General features: G+C 52.1%; 1 protein-coding gene across 1 annotated transcript; it reads left to right on the forward strand.

Annotated features, from left to right (window-relative positions):
* The first annotated feature begins 2,167 nt into the window (after nucleotides 1–2,167).
* Nucleotides 2,168–13,423, forward strand: PDPK1 (3-phosphoinositide dependent protein kinase 1). The gene is made up of 14 exons (XM_077316383.1): nucleotides 2,168–2,327; nucleotides 4,858–5,121; nucleotides 5,520–5,562; nucleotides 5,713–5,850; nucleotides 6,181–6,325; nucleotides 6,711–6,808; nucleotides 7,061–7,136; nucleotides 7,690–7,758; nucleotides 9,103–9,199; nucleotides 9,823–9,996; nucleotides 10,324–10,541; nucleotides 11,000–11,057; nucleotides 11,215–11,367; nucleotides 12,092–13,423. Exons 1-14 carry the CDS (start codon nucleotides 2,304–2,306, stop codon nucleotides 12,197–12,199), a joined length of 1,665 nt encoding a protein of 554 aa, XP_077172498.1. The 5' UTR covers nucleotides 2,168–2,303; the 3' UTR covers nucleotides 12,200–13,423.
* Nucleotides 13,424–14,202: the final 779 nt, after the last annotated feature.

Genomic DNA, 14,202 nt, shown 5'->3' on the forward strand with positions numbered 1-14,202 from the left:
AGCCGGTTGCTTTCCAAGTTGCTCTGGGACACTTGCAGCGCTGGCAGTTCCCTCTGCTCCACATGCCAAGGCAAGGAGCTGGGCCATGCCATAAACCCGTGCTTGCTGCTTTTCTGAAAAGAAAACTGACTACTGATACTAAAGCAGTGGAGAGAAACTGGCTGCTGCACTAAACGGGGTCAGGACTCTTATGCATCAACCTGTTTAAAAGTGTGTCAGCCTTGGAAAGCAGCTGCTTTTCATCTCCCACGGCCACAGTCTTCAGCCAACCCTGAATCACTCCTGGGGGCACAACTGCAGGGTCTCCACCACGGGGGCATGGGAGGAATCCTGGAGCCTGGGAAGAGTTTGCAGGTAAGTCTCACACTCTGCAGTCATGACAGTTGAGAGCCAGATTGTGAGGTTACACACTGGCTGTGTAAAAGTTACACAGCCGCCTGCTCTTGCTCACCTGCTCTGCTTTCCAAGCACAGAACAGGAAGCTGCTGCAGCAGCTCCCTCCTCACCTCCACCCCTACCCACCACAATCAGGTTGGCCCACTATTGTGTGAAACACAAATATTTATTTTATGGATGGACAACTCCTTCCCAAATTTGGAAGGGGAGATTCTTGTGCTGGGAGGCAGGGCAGAACCTCCAGAGGTGCTGCAGTTTGAATTTGGAGAGCGTCAAACAGGGCAGAGAGTGATTGTCCCTGGGTTTCTGGGGAGCAGGCAGCACTTGCTGTACGCTTGCCCACACAGACACAGCCGTAAGCCTGCCTTGGATGCTGGGTTCTACCTCTCCCCCCTCCCCGTTCTGCAGGGGTTGCTTGGAGCCACACTCGCTTCAGGAAGTCCCGTCTGCATTTACCACCATCCCAAAGAGCCACACAAATGCTGCACACCTTGTGCATCACCCCACCAACCACACCTACAAGAATAGGAAATAGAACTACTACTACGAAATACAGAGCAATAAGCTTTCTCATTATTACACCACTTCTGAGCATATACCTTAGGCTCCCTGTGTATAGCCAGAGTGAGGGGAAGGAGGGCTCCTCAGCCTTTCTAGCAGGAAGCTCAGTAGCTGAGGTAAGATGCTTCTGGTCCCTGGCTGAGAGCAAGCTGACTGCTGAAAGGGGAGTAGCCCCCCCAAAAAACCAAAAGTGGCCAGCCCTGGCAGTGGATTTAGTCTTTCTGCTTCAGCTGTTTTGTCATCCTTCTGGAAAGCAGAACAATGAACAAACCAGGGTGAAAGCTTGGCTCCCCTCCCCCCAGGATCACCTTCCACTTCTATATCGATAAGGGTGCTGGTTGGGGCTGTTTGTATCTCCAGCACAGCTGCCTTATCTGCTCTGTCAGGATGTTGTTGCTGCTGCTGCATCTTTGCAGAATCTGCAAAGTCACTGTGAGTGCAGAGCAAAGTGTAGATCGGCATCTGAACGGAAAGTGCTTTTCATTCCTCCGACCTCCCTTCGTTGCCTTGGCCACCTCTGTACCAGCCGCGTTTCCGGGCCTGCCACATCTGCCCCTAAGAGGCCACAGGGATGAATCATTTCCAGCGTTCTCTGCTGATGATCTGCAGCCCTGATCTGTCCCCTCCCGTGTTTCCAGCAGATAGGCCCCCAGATCGCAAGGCCGATCTAAACCGAGTGCCTCTATGGCAAGCACAGCCCAGAAGCCACCGGGTGGGCGCAGAGGCCGTCTCCGTGACAGGGGAGCAGCAACCCCCCACGGCACACACATCCCGCTAGCCATGGCCGGGGAGCCTCCCGCGATTCGTGTCCCCAAACGGGAACGCCCGCTGCTTGCGGCCACCTGGGCGGGGGGGCAGGCCCCAGCAACAGCCCTGCAAGTCAGGCTCTCCCACCCGAGGAAGAAGAGACAGCCTTGCAGTGTCGGCCACAGCTCCGACCGTGACTCCGAGGAGCATCCATCCGGAAGTGCTGCCTTCGGGCCAGGAAACGGCCGCTCTGGTTTCCAGTGTCTATGGTTCCACACTCTGGGAAAGGAGGGGCATTCCGGGAAGGAGAGTGGGCGCGGCCGCTCGACCTGTGGCGCAGGCGCGGTGCTGCGTGCCTCCCCGCCCCCATAGTCGCACGCGCAGCCCACTCTCGCGAGAGCGTCCGCCACGGCCGTGTGGGTTGAGTGGCCCGCGGCTGGGCCAGTGGCGAAGCGGCGCTGGCGGACGTCCCGCCCACGCGGGCGGAAGCAAGCTTTGTTGTGGCTGACGTCACTCGCGGAGGACGCGGGCGTCCCATCGGGTCGGCTCTGGGGCGGCGGCGCCGGCGGAGTCGGGCCCGGCCGGAGGCAGCGGAGCCCATGGCCAGCACCGGCAGCCCTCTGGTACGGCGGCCCGGGGTCAGGAGGGCGGCGGGCGGGGCCGGGAGCCGGCGCCTGGGCCTGCCGGGCCTCCTTCTCCCCCCCCCCCCACCCAACCCCACCCGTGCTTGGCGCGAGGGGGAGGCTTCGCGCCCTGGGCCTGCGGGGGAGTCCCGCGAGCCCCTCGTGCATTTCCTCTGCGGAAGGCTCTGCCGGGGTCCCAGACAGACCCTCCCGAGCCCGGCATTGGGCCTCTGCGCGCCCCGAAGGTCACCGGTGGTCCGGCTGAGCCTCTTCCGGGGGCTTCCTTTCGGCTCGGGCATAAGCCTGACTTGGGAGTTCGGGTTGTCTGCCAGGGAGGCACCAGAGGCAGAGGGGCTAGCTAGGGCGACATCATCTCACAGCCACCGCTGGGTGCTCCTTCCGTCCTGTGAGGCAGGCTGCTTTATGGCACAGGGGAATCCTGGATCCGGGGTTACTTGGGCCTGGATGATGTGCAACACCACTGGGGGGGGAGGGATAGACTTTCCCCCACCCCACTGTTTCCCTGGCAGCCACCTCTGTGCCCAGATATGCATCACCTCATCCCTTGGCTGGACCCATGCGGATGAGAAGCCATCCCCACAGAGAAGAAAGTAGGGCTGCTCTTCTCAGTTTCTCCCATCAGCTGCTGTCTTGGTCTGTTAAACCCAAGGCAGGGGTGGGTATTGGGATTCCCAAAAAAGCCTGGAGTCCAAAACTGATAAAGTATTCAGGTCTGGAATTTTTTGCTCCAATAGAACAAACTCAAAAAATATGAAGAAAGAAAAAACAGTGGCAAAGTTGCTAAATCTGCTTAAGAGGCAGTTTAGGTGGGGCTCTTTTTGGAGGCTGGGTAAACCAGACTTCCCCAAAGAGCTGGCCAAGGAGCTGGTCCTGCAGGGACAACTCTCCCCACATGCTCTGCTAGGCAGCCCGGTTTGACCAGTAATTCCCAAATATACCTGGGATGTTTTTTCAGTTTGTCCAAGAAATCCTGAATATATTTGGGAAGCTTTTATATGTAAGGTGGTTCAAATAGAATGTAACAGAACAATATATTGAGCTGAATGAATAGAATAAATCAAGGTAACAACAGTAATAACTCTAGACAGGATGACATTCTAACAGTGAACAATCTAACAGGCCCATGGCTGGTCAAATCTGTTGCATGGGTTGGGGCCCAGTAGGTGTTGTTTAGTTTTGGTTGACCGTAACCAAATGCCTGGTGGAGGAGCTCCCTTTTGCAGGCTGCAGAACTGTTTTAGTTCCATTAGGACCCTGATCTCTGGGGGCCATGAGTCAGGTCAAAAGGACAACCAGAGGCATGCAACAGTTAAAAACAAAGATCCCCTCCTGAAGAAGATGTATCTAAAATGCAGAAATAAACCTTGAATTTAAGAGACGTACATATCTACCACATGCCCACCTTGTCTTGGAATGTATTTAACTCATTGTAAAAGACATAACCTTTCATGAACGTTTATTTAAATACTACCCAAAGCTTCAAAGTTTTCCATCATAAAAACTGGAAGAAAGGCCTCAGGAAAAAAACATTTCCCTCCTGAAATGTCTCAGTTTTCATTCTCATCCAATTACGTTACAAAATAGATTACTCCTATTAGGCTGGTTGTCAAGAGTAGACTCTCTCCAAAGAAAATAGTCAAAGACTCCCTCTTGCCCATAGAATGCTAAATCTATTCAGCTGGACATTGATATTTCTTTCATGACGAGGGGTGGACACTGTTTCGACACAAATCCTTGTTGCTGGACTACCTTGCAGGAATATTGCCCAGAGGCCAATGGGACCTAGCATGCATCAGGGCCTTCTTCGCCTGGGTGTCCTGCAGTGAGATGGGGCCATATACTGCTGTTTGATGTCCTGTCCTTTTACTCTTACTTAGAGCAAGCATGGCAGTCTCTGGACTGAAGGGGAGAGAGAGGTGTATTAAAAGTCCACCTTGTCTAGAAATCTTGATTGGCCAGGATGCTCTGTCCTGGCAGGGGTCATTCTTAAGCCAAAGAACTTCAAACGGAGGCTACATCGTGAAAGTGCTCAGTTAGTGCTTAGTCAATTAGTGCATTGTAGCGTGCGAGGATGTGATATATAACCATTGCATTAGTGGTGTTCAGTTAACTCAGTGAATATCGGATGAAAATGCCTTCACTCGTTGTTTTGAATATTCATTATACATCTGAGTTGAGCAGTGTATAGAAACAGATCTTTTATTTCATCGCCCCTTGACTCTGCTGGTTTCCCCCCCCCCTCTGTGTCAGTTTGTGGGGGGGGGGGGGAAGGAGGGGGAGGGAAGTTGCTTTGAGACTCCATTCTCAAAGTGGGGTATAAAACCAACTCTTCTTCTTGACAGTGAACACTCCAGCCGGTCCACATGGACTGTAACAGAGCTGGCTGTTTAGTACAGGTGAAGATGGATGTTGGGGGGCTTAGTTGGCTGTTGTGGGGGGGAGGTCAATGTTTTGAGATTTGTCCCCTTGAGTGACTGACTGGTTTGCTCTCTCTTCTTTCTCTCTCTAGTACGATGCTGTTCCCCTCCAGTCCAGTGTGGTTCTTTGTTCCTGCCCGTCCCCATCGATGGTGAGGAGCCAGGTGGATTCCAGCTCTCCACCAGTTGCTGCTGCCACGTGTGGCCGGGGCCGAGGCCAGGGGCTGAACATGGAAAGCACCGCAGCAGAGCCACGGGCCACTCCAGTGTCTCTACAGCAGCCTTCACAACCACGAAAGAAACGCCCCGAGGACTTCAAGTTTGGGAAAATTTTGGGTGAAGGATCTTTCTCAACGGTGAGTGACAGCAGCAGATGCTGAAGACGTGGCATACCAGCCACATGGCCAATGTTCATAATACCCAAGGGATAGCCCGACCCTTCCCTCCTCCACTGCTGATGGAGCTGGTGTGTTTCCAGTCTCTTTCTTCCCAAGGCTGATGCTGCAACACTGTTAGCGCCTGACTCTGTGCCAGCAGGAAGGGTTTAGTTTTCTTGCCCCATCTCCCCAATTCCCCCTTCTCCCCTGAGTATTCTGAAGGTCAGTCCTGGGTTGCGTCCTTCTCCCGGGCTGCCCTGTGAGCCAAGCATGTGCTTGTCTTGGGGACTCAAGCTCCCGAAGGTGTTTGCGTGTTGTTTGCGTGCCTCTTTCTTCTTGTGCCCCACACCAAGAGAGTTCTTTCCGCCCTTCAACAGGTCGTTTTGGCCAGAGAATTGGCCACCTCCAGGGAATACGCCAGTGAGTATCCCTTTTTTCCTCTGGGGCTGGCCCTCTTGTGGGGAAAGGTTGTGGGAGGATCTGGACCTCAAGGGCTGCGTGCCTGTGACCTGCAGATCGTCTCCCGAGTTTTCTCTGTCGTTAGCTGTAACTTCTTTGTCTTTTTACAAGTCAAAATTCTGGAGAAGCGTCATATCATAAAAGAGAACAAGGTGCCCTACGTAACCCGAGAGAGGGATGTGATGTCACGCCTGGATCACCCTTTCTTTGTCAAGCTCTACTTCACCTTTCAGGATGATGAGAAACTCTGTATCCTTGGAATCATTCCACTTGCGGGAAATACAGTTTGACATTTGTAATATCTTCTTCTGGAATAAGAAAACAGGGCAGGAACAGAGCAGCATATTTGTCAATGTGCTCCAGTATGCCTGTTTTTCTAACCACTCTAGCCTTCTGGGTTTCGGGGTGGGGTGCAAACTGGCTCCCAGTGCTGGATGTTATAGGCCCAGCCTGGGGCAAAGGATCGAGAGCTCTTGGAGCAGGTCCTGTCTGCCGTGCTGCTCTCCAGTCTGAAGGCCTGTCCATTTCCACTGACTGGGAACCTGCCGGTTTGTTAGGAATCCTTAACGCTGGCTTCAGACTTTGGCCTTAGCTATGCCAAAAATGGAGAGCTCTTAAAATATATCCGCAAGATTGGCTCCTTTGATGAGACCTGTACCAGGTTTTATACTGCTGAAATTGTGTCTGCACTGGAGTATTTGCATGGGAAGGGAATTATTCACAGGTAAGGTTATGAGTTCGAACTCCTGTCACTTCTGGTGTGTTGCTATGGCTGTTGCAGCATGTTGGGCTGTGAGAGAGGCCACTCCCATACTGTTACAAGGGTCGTGTGAGACACCCTAGACCCATCCAGTCTGTTAATAGGGCTGTTCTCATGTGAGGCAAGGCTGGAGTGTGGGCTCCTCCCGCATGCCTGAGCTTCATGCATGAGCCAATGGATGTGTGGAGGAGCTGTGCTGCATGGCCGCCCCTCCTCCTGCTCGATTGGCTCAGGAAGAGACCCGAGTTCCTCTCACAGAGATGTGAAATGGGGGGTGGGGTGCAGATGGGGGAGGAGCTTCAGCCACTTTTATGTAGTGCAGACCTGGCTTATACTTTGCCTTTCGCAGGGACCTGAAGCCGGAGAACATCTTGCTCAATGGGGAGATGCACATTCAGATCACGGATTTTGGGACAGCAAAGGTGTTGTCTGCAGACAGTAAGCAAGGTACATCCAGACCCTCTTGGGTGTTGCCCTGTAGGTATCTTTGGGGCTTCCTTCTCAGCCGGTGGATCTGGGCCGGAAGGCTTGTCTAGGGATGTGCGTGAGTGCTTGCTGGTACAATATTCTCAGGGCATTAACTGCAGAAACAGCTTTGAACTGCCTGACTTAAGCACAAGCTGCCAGGGAAGTCTCCTCTGGGGACTTAAAAGTGTCTGAAAGCTCAGAGGCTCAGCTCTCAACTCCTCCTTCTTCCAGCACGGGCAAACTCCTTTGTGGGGACCGCGCAGTATGTGTCTCCGGAGCTGCTCACAGAGAAGGCTGCCTGCAAAAGGTGAGCGACTGGTCCAATCTGGGAGGGGGTCCTCTGGCTGGCTTTTGCCGGCTGTTGCCATGATGGAGCACCTCATCCTCTGAGGCTCTTTTTGGGATCTCCCCTGAGATGGTTTTGCCAGCATTTGACCCTCAGGTGGAAACTGTGGTTTGCGTGGAAGACTTTCTCATTGGGTTTGTAGAGCGAAATCACAGCACTAATGAAGGCCAGGTCTTCCCATTAAGGCTTGGATATCTCCCTGGCACCAGAGCAGTAGCCTTACGCTCACCTGCACAGCGGCTCCTTCACTGAAATAGCCTCAAAAATGCTCTCCTGTCTTGATGGCTGAAATCCTCTGGTGCTGCCTCCTCTGGCTGGAAACATGGCACAGTGAAGGCGAGGGAGATCTGGCCCAAGCTTCCCATGGCTGGAACCACAAGGGTGGCCACAACACGCCTGAGGGGAGGAGGAGGAGGAGCCTGTTTCCCCTGGTCACCAACTGCTGGGGCCCGTTGGGTCATGCTGTCTTCCTTTGTCTCTCTCTCATTTCCTTCTCCTCCATGACATGGTGAAGCTCGGACTTGTGGGCTCTTGGCTGCATCATATATCAGCTGGTAGCCGGACTGCCACCGTTCCGAGCTGGGTAAGAGACTGCACAACATGTTGCTTGTTTTCTAGTCTCTTTGTTTTGGTTTGTTCCACTGTTTAGATAATGTCCAAGCTATAAGTAAGTTCGGACTGACTCTGTGCAGCCCCCAAGGCTAGCCAAGGAGCGATTCTCATCTGGCGTCAAGCGTGAAGAGAAAGTGATGCAGGGCTTAGGACAAGTCCTCCTGAGCCATTTTGTGTCGCTCTGAAAGGCATGGAAAAGGCATTCCAAAGGCAGCGTGATGTAAAGGCCTAGCCTTCCTGCATTCCAAAGGTCCCCCAAGGGGAGAGAGTCACCCAGCTTAAAACCTTCACCCCCTACGATCCCCTCCTCACTAACCATGGGGTTGCTGTGGGAATAAGGCCGGCCTCCCACTCTCGGCAAAGCATGCCTGGAAGGCTCACCATCCTGCCGCCACTTCCCCTCGGTCAGCACGCAGCCTCCACAGTGTCAGTGTGTGCCAGGGCTGGGCTGGGCTGGCTGGCAGCAGGCACTCTTTTCACACCTGTCTTGCTTCCCAGTGTGGTCAGGTCGGAAGGCAGTGTGTCCCCCCCTAACATGTGTGTGTGCACATCCCCTGTGGGTTTTGCCGGTTGTTGTGTCGACTCTGGCAGGGTTGTTAGCTTGTGCTCCTCCCCCAAGACACAGCCTGTGGATGCCCCAATTCACTTCTCTAGTGCTGTTCCTGATGTCTCCATTCCCCGAGGACAGAAGGGGACAGGGAAGGAAAGTTCACTTTTACTGATAGAACATTGCAGTGGCATCCAGTCAGATGTAACAGCTTGCTTTCAGTCTGACTGCAAATTATAGCCCCCCTTCTGCCATCAGAAGATGCTGCCCTGAAGTTATTGGGGGGTTGTGTGGGAACATGCTGCCTCTCTGTTTGCCCCTGACTCTCAAGGCTGTTAATAAGATCTGGACATCCGTGGGACTTTCCCCTCCCCTGAGTAGGGCATTGGAGTAGGTCTGATCTCCACAATCCAGGCCTGTCTCTGGCAGCTTGTGGTCCCATTCCACCAGGCAGTTAAGGCCATTTGCAAGACTGTCTCTCCTTTAGACAGACTCTGATTTTCTTTCTGTGTTTGCATAAAAGGAAATCAGGTTGTGAGTGAGCGTACTTAAATAAGAACCATTTGCCTGCTGTATCTTCCCTTTGGCTTCTCTCCATCTTCAGCTTCTCTGGTTTCATATTAAATTCCTTTACTGATGTTGGCTCAATCATTTCTGTTCTAGACACACACGTGCATGCCACACACACCCCCCAGCCCCCATTCAGGCTGACTTATGAAGAGAGATGTTTGTGCAAATGTCACAGTATTTTTTTTCTACTTTTTGCAGAAATGAATATCTTATATTTCAAAAGATAATCAAATTGGAGTATGAATTCCCGGAGAAGTTCTTTCCCAAGGCAAAAGATCTTGTAGAAAAGCTTTTGGTAAATGTTTTTTCTCCGCCATTATAATGGATGTTTCATGATTAGTAGAAGTACCTGGTTTCCAGCCACTGTGCTTGGGCATCATTCAGAAAAGACCAAAGGAAGAGCCCAGTTAGCCAGGTTGCCATCCAGATGCACATCCCCTGGGCTTCTGGGGACCCCCCCCCCTTCCCTAGGGTCTCTCTGAAGTCATCCTGGCTTTTCTCAGCCTTTGCTCCCTCGGGTTGCTGCTTTCCAGTACCTCCCCCTCACCCCAGCAGGAGCCCTTCCAGACCTGAACCAAGAGCCATTGTGATATAGTCATGGTTGTGTTGGGTGAATATCTGGGACACTCAGATTTGCCTCCCTGTTCTGTTGGGTGATGCTGTCAGCCTAACCCGCCACACAGAGGATACACTGGAGGAAAAGAGAGCTCTGGACATTGCCCTGAACTGTTTGCAGGAAGCATTAGACAAGGAGCAGATGAAATGGTTAAAAACCAAGTCTGTCATTTCTTAGTTGAAAATCTTGTCATAGATTGACACACTCCTGATTTGATTGTCTAGGTGTTGGCACCTGGAAATTTGACTTCAGCTTGGAGCTCCTGCCTTGTTACCTTTTGGTGTGGATCCTTTCCTCATTAGGTTCTGGATGCAACCAAGAGGCTCGGCTGTGAAGAAATTGGCGGATTTGAGCCCCTGAAGGCCCATCCATTCTTCGATTCCATTACCTGGGAAAATCTGCATCACCAAACGCCCCCCAAACTCACGGCATACTTGCCTGCTATGTCCGAGGATGACGAAGACTGCTATGGAAATGTAAGTTAATCCTCTATTGCAGAAGCAGTTGAGTGGTGGTGAGCGGCATTGGCCACTGGGTATTTCTCTGTGATCTGCTGCTTGTGCCCCCAGCGGGTGCTTCTCTGGGTTCCTCCCTTTGGAAGGATAGCTGCAGTCTCTATGGTTGCTGACTCCTCAGTGGTGCCCTTGGGTGGGAGTAGAGAACCTCTCTCCAGCAGGCCCCAGGGGTGCCAGAGGGAAGTGGAGCGTTCTCTGCATTTTGCAGAGCCCACTGGCAGAAGACAAAGAGGGTCAGAAGACTTTGAGCACGGATGGAAGGAGGGTCACCTTTGGCATGTTTTGCAGTATGACAATCTCCTGAGCCAGTTTGGCTGCCTGCAAGTCTCTGGCTCCACCTCCTCCCAGTCGCTGTCTGCTCCAGAGCTGTGCCCCCCACCCGCCTCTGGCAACAACATAGAGCAATACATTCATGACCTCGACTACAACTCCTTTGAGTTGGACCTCCAGTTCTCCGAAGAAGAAAAAAGGTTGCTGCTGGCAAAACAGGCCGGTGGAAACCCCTGGTGAGCCTTGGGCTGCTTTGAGAGGAGCGATGGGGTGGGGTGGGGTTGGGGGGCCTGCTGAGATGCGGTTCAAGCCGTGGTTCCTCATGCAGGACGTTGGGTGGGGGCTGGCTTAGGCAGCTGAACGGGGGCCTGGCCTAGGAAGAACAGAAAGTAGGTCCTCTTGGGAATGAGACTGCTGGCCTTGCTGTTTGCAGTGATGGCTGGGCTGGGCCTGGGGCCTGGGGCCTGGGGCCTGGCTGCAAGAGCGGCTGTTGGAGGCCAGACCGGTGGGAGAGGGGAGTGCAGCTCTCCTTGTGGTATCCAGGGGCTTTTAGACTCCATAATCCAAGGAAAGGCTCTTCAGCAGCAGGGGCAAGGCTTTGACAGAGCTGGGTCAGCTGCTTCTCTGCCCTCCCCAGGAGTTGTTACCCTTTGCAGGCTGGGAAATGCAACGTGACCCTGTTTTGTCTCCCCAGGCATCAGTTTGTAGAGAACAATTTAATCTTGAAGATGGGGCCAGTGGACAAGAGGAAGGTACATCCCTTTACCCTGTGGTTGGAGACTGGATAGGGTGGAGAGAGGCGCTGTGAACTGTTTTGGCAATGATACAACATGTAAAACATCTTTGCTCAGAAGTTGCAGTGTGGAGCTTGGAAGTGCCTGATTCTGTTTCTCTTGGTCTCTCTCTCAGGGTCTGTTTGCTCGCCGGCGACAGCTGCTCTTGACCGAAGGGCCCCACTTGTACTACGTAGACCCTGTCAACAAAGTTCTGAAAGGGGAGATTCCGTGGTCACTTGAGCTGCGGCCAGAAGCCAAGAACTTTAAAACCTTTTTTGTTCACACAGTAAGTTAGGCGGCCCGCTAGCTAACGGTCATAGGCAAAGGCGGGTTCTGTTGCTACCTGGAAATAGTTAATCAAATATAGAACCGTAGATTGCTCAATATGAACTCAGAAGAAAAAAAAGGAATCACAAGGCAAGATAATGTAATAGTCCTCTCTGTATTATTAGTAAAAGTCCAAATAATGATAAAGAGTCAACCAAAATGGGATCCGAGGTAAATAACCCACTTTCTGTGTATCTTCATCAGTGGTTGCTCTTCCAATCTAGTTATGTTATAGTAATATGTCCCCAGACTGTGATGAGCATGTGCCAATGTGATACATATTATTATGGACTTTTACTAATAATACAGAGAGGACTATTACATTATCTTGCCTTGTGATTCCTTTTTCACCTGGAAATAGTTAGCAGGGACTGCAGCAGGAGAGGAGGCTCTTCCCATTTTGGTCTTCTCTCTGAGAATCAGAGCCCTAGGGAGACATCGGAGAGTTGTGGGAGAGCCTCTTTCTTGGTATGGCTATCCAGAGGCTGCCCTGCTTGGGCCTTCAGAGGGGGTTTCTGCTGCTACAGCACAGAGTAACTTACCACAGTTTTGTCATGCAAGATCCTGACCCGCATTCATCCGTGGGGGTGGAGGTGGGGAGGAGCATCCCGGTTTGCATCCTGAGTTTGTCTGCTGCGTTGTCCTCTGGAACGAACAAGTGCTGAACTGTTGTTTCCTTCTAGCCTAACCGGACGTATTACCTGATGGACCCCAGTGGGAATGCACATAAGTGGTGTAAAAAGATCCACGAGGTCTGGCGACACAGATACCACCAGAATGCTGCAAAATAAGCTGCTCTCCGGCACCCCATCTCCCTCCTTGCTGCTAGAGCACCATGTGCCACGGCCAGCCGACCCGTCTCCAGGGGAAGCCAGCTGCCCAGACTCATTTCCTCCCTAAGGAGACACCAGCCCATGGGATTCAGGGTGGCTTTGCTTGCTTTTCTGCATCTTCGGAGGCTTCCACGTACTCCGCTGCAGTGAGTGACCAGCTTTCCCCCCCTTACCCTTCAGCTCCGTTTCTGCTGCAAAGGAGGGGTCTTGGCATAGCTGGCTGCGCTGTCGGTCAGTTAAGCGAAGCACGTCTCACCCAATCTGCGGGCACAGCCCAGGTCCCCTTGGGACTGGAGGAGGCCTGTGCGACCGTTTTTCATCAGGGAGCTTGGAGGGGCCTTTCTGTGGGAGAGGGCCCCCCGATGCTGCTGCTGCCGCTGCCGCTCCCCCCCACCCCCTGTGCTCCTTTTGTTGGCTTCTTGTTCTCCAGCACTTGCAAGGGCAATGGGCTTGCCCTCGTGGGACTCTCTGGCCGCGTTCGGATTCCGGGATTCTCCACGGATGGTACTCCCTTGTGCGTCATTGCACGTTTTGCAGGCACACTCCGGCACAGGTGGAAGGAGGAGAGGGAATTGTGGAACACAGCACTTAAGATGCTCGCAGTCTCGGCACTCTGATCTCATAAAAGTTTGATATGGAATTTTAATTTGATGCATTTACATGTTTAACTAAGGAGCGCTAAAGTTACCAGCATGCTTTTAACTCATACTAACTACGAGGTTAACTAGTTCGTACAAGACTTTCTTGATGTAGTAAATATACTCTTCGCCTTTTTGGAAGAGGAGAGCGAGCCCATTTCTTTGCAGGGTGCGGCATGGACATAGCGTGGCAGGGAGGGGGCTGTGAAGTGTGCGTGTGTGGGGTTGGGTGGGGGGAGTGACGACCGAGCAACTGAATGGCTCTTGTACAACTGATGACTTGACTGGGTGTCTCTTTGTATAATGAGGTGTACAAATATTCCTGTCTGGTTCATTGGCCAAGCATCTGATCTTTTAGCGACTTTGAAAATATTTTACATGATTTAAATATATTTAAGCCCCTCCACTAATCGGACTAATTGTTGTGTTCCTGTAAAAATGTTGATACAAGGAGGGACAAACTTATGGTACTTGAGTCATATCTATCAAATGTTTCATATCGTTCTTTCGTCCTTTTCCAATTAAACTGTCATGGTCAAACGTTTCTTGGAAGAGCAAAGATCTCATTTTCTCAGTTCAGGCATCTCTTCCTGTGTGTGTGTGTGTGAGAGAGAGAGAGAGGCTGACTATGATCAAGTGCTACTGATTGGCTCCTGGCTTGCACCAACATTGTCTCCTTGTCTGGGGAGTGGGGATTTCTAGCAATCTTAAGGAAGATGGAGAAAGACTCTGGCCCCTCTGGCCAGGCTATGTTTGCTGCCACATTTCTTCTGGTCATACTTGTAAATCTGTCCAGATGCCCTCTCGCATCCTCCACACAACCTGGCCTGTGCTCAAACTGGCTGTTTGGGTTGTTCGGCAGGGCATATCCCACCCGAGACTGGGCAGGGGTGCTCTCTCCCTGCAGGCCCATGCCTTGTAATAGACATCCCTCCAACCCTGATTGGAGATACCTGTTGTGGATGCTTGTTTTGCTTCTTTCTGTGTAATGATCAATTCTGGTGCCCAGCTATGTCTGTGAGCTGGGATTTATTTATTTATTTATATTTATATACCGCCCTCTCCGGAGGCTCAGGACGGTTTACAGGAAACAAGAAAAAGATACAGATAACATATGGTGGTGATAACAGCCATAACATGATAACAACAATAACATTATAGAATGATGGAAAAGAGTCTCAGCTCAACTCTTACTGGGACCCAGTAGGTTAGGTAGATTGGTAGCAGTCGTAGGAGGAGCTTGGAGGCCATTTGGAAGCGATGGATGGCCAGGCCAGAGGCTGGGGGTCCCCAGTCATGAAACTGACCACACCTCCTTGGTCA

Source organism: Paroedura picta, chromosome 17 (genome assembly GCF_049243985.1).
Source record: "Paroedura picta isolate Pp20150507F chromosome 17, Ppicta_v3.0, whole genome shotgun sequence".
Lineage (NCBI taxonomy): Eukaryota > Metazoa > Chordata > Lepidosauria > Squamata > Gekkonidae > Paroedura > Paroedura picta.

Coding starts and splice junctions, on each gene's coding strand:
- PDPK1 (XM_077316383.1), top strand. CDS start 2,304: ATGGCCAGCACCGGCAGCCCTCTG. Junction 9,997..10,323: donor ACGAAGACTGCTATGGAAAT/GTAAGTTAATCC, acceptor CATGTTTTGCAG/TATGACAATCTCCTGAGCCA. Junction 10,542..10,999: donor CAGGCCGGTGGAAACCCCTG/GTGAGCCTTGGG, acceptor TTGTCTCCCCAG/GCATCAGTTTGTAGAGAACA.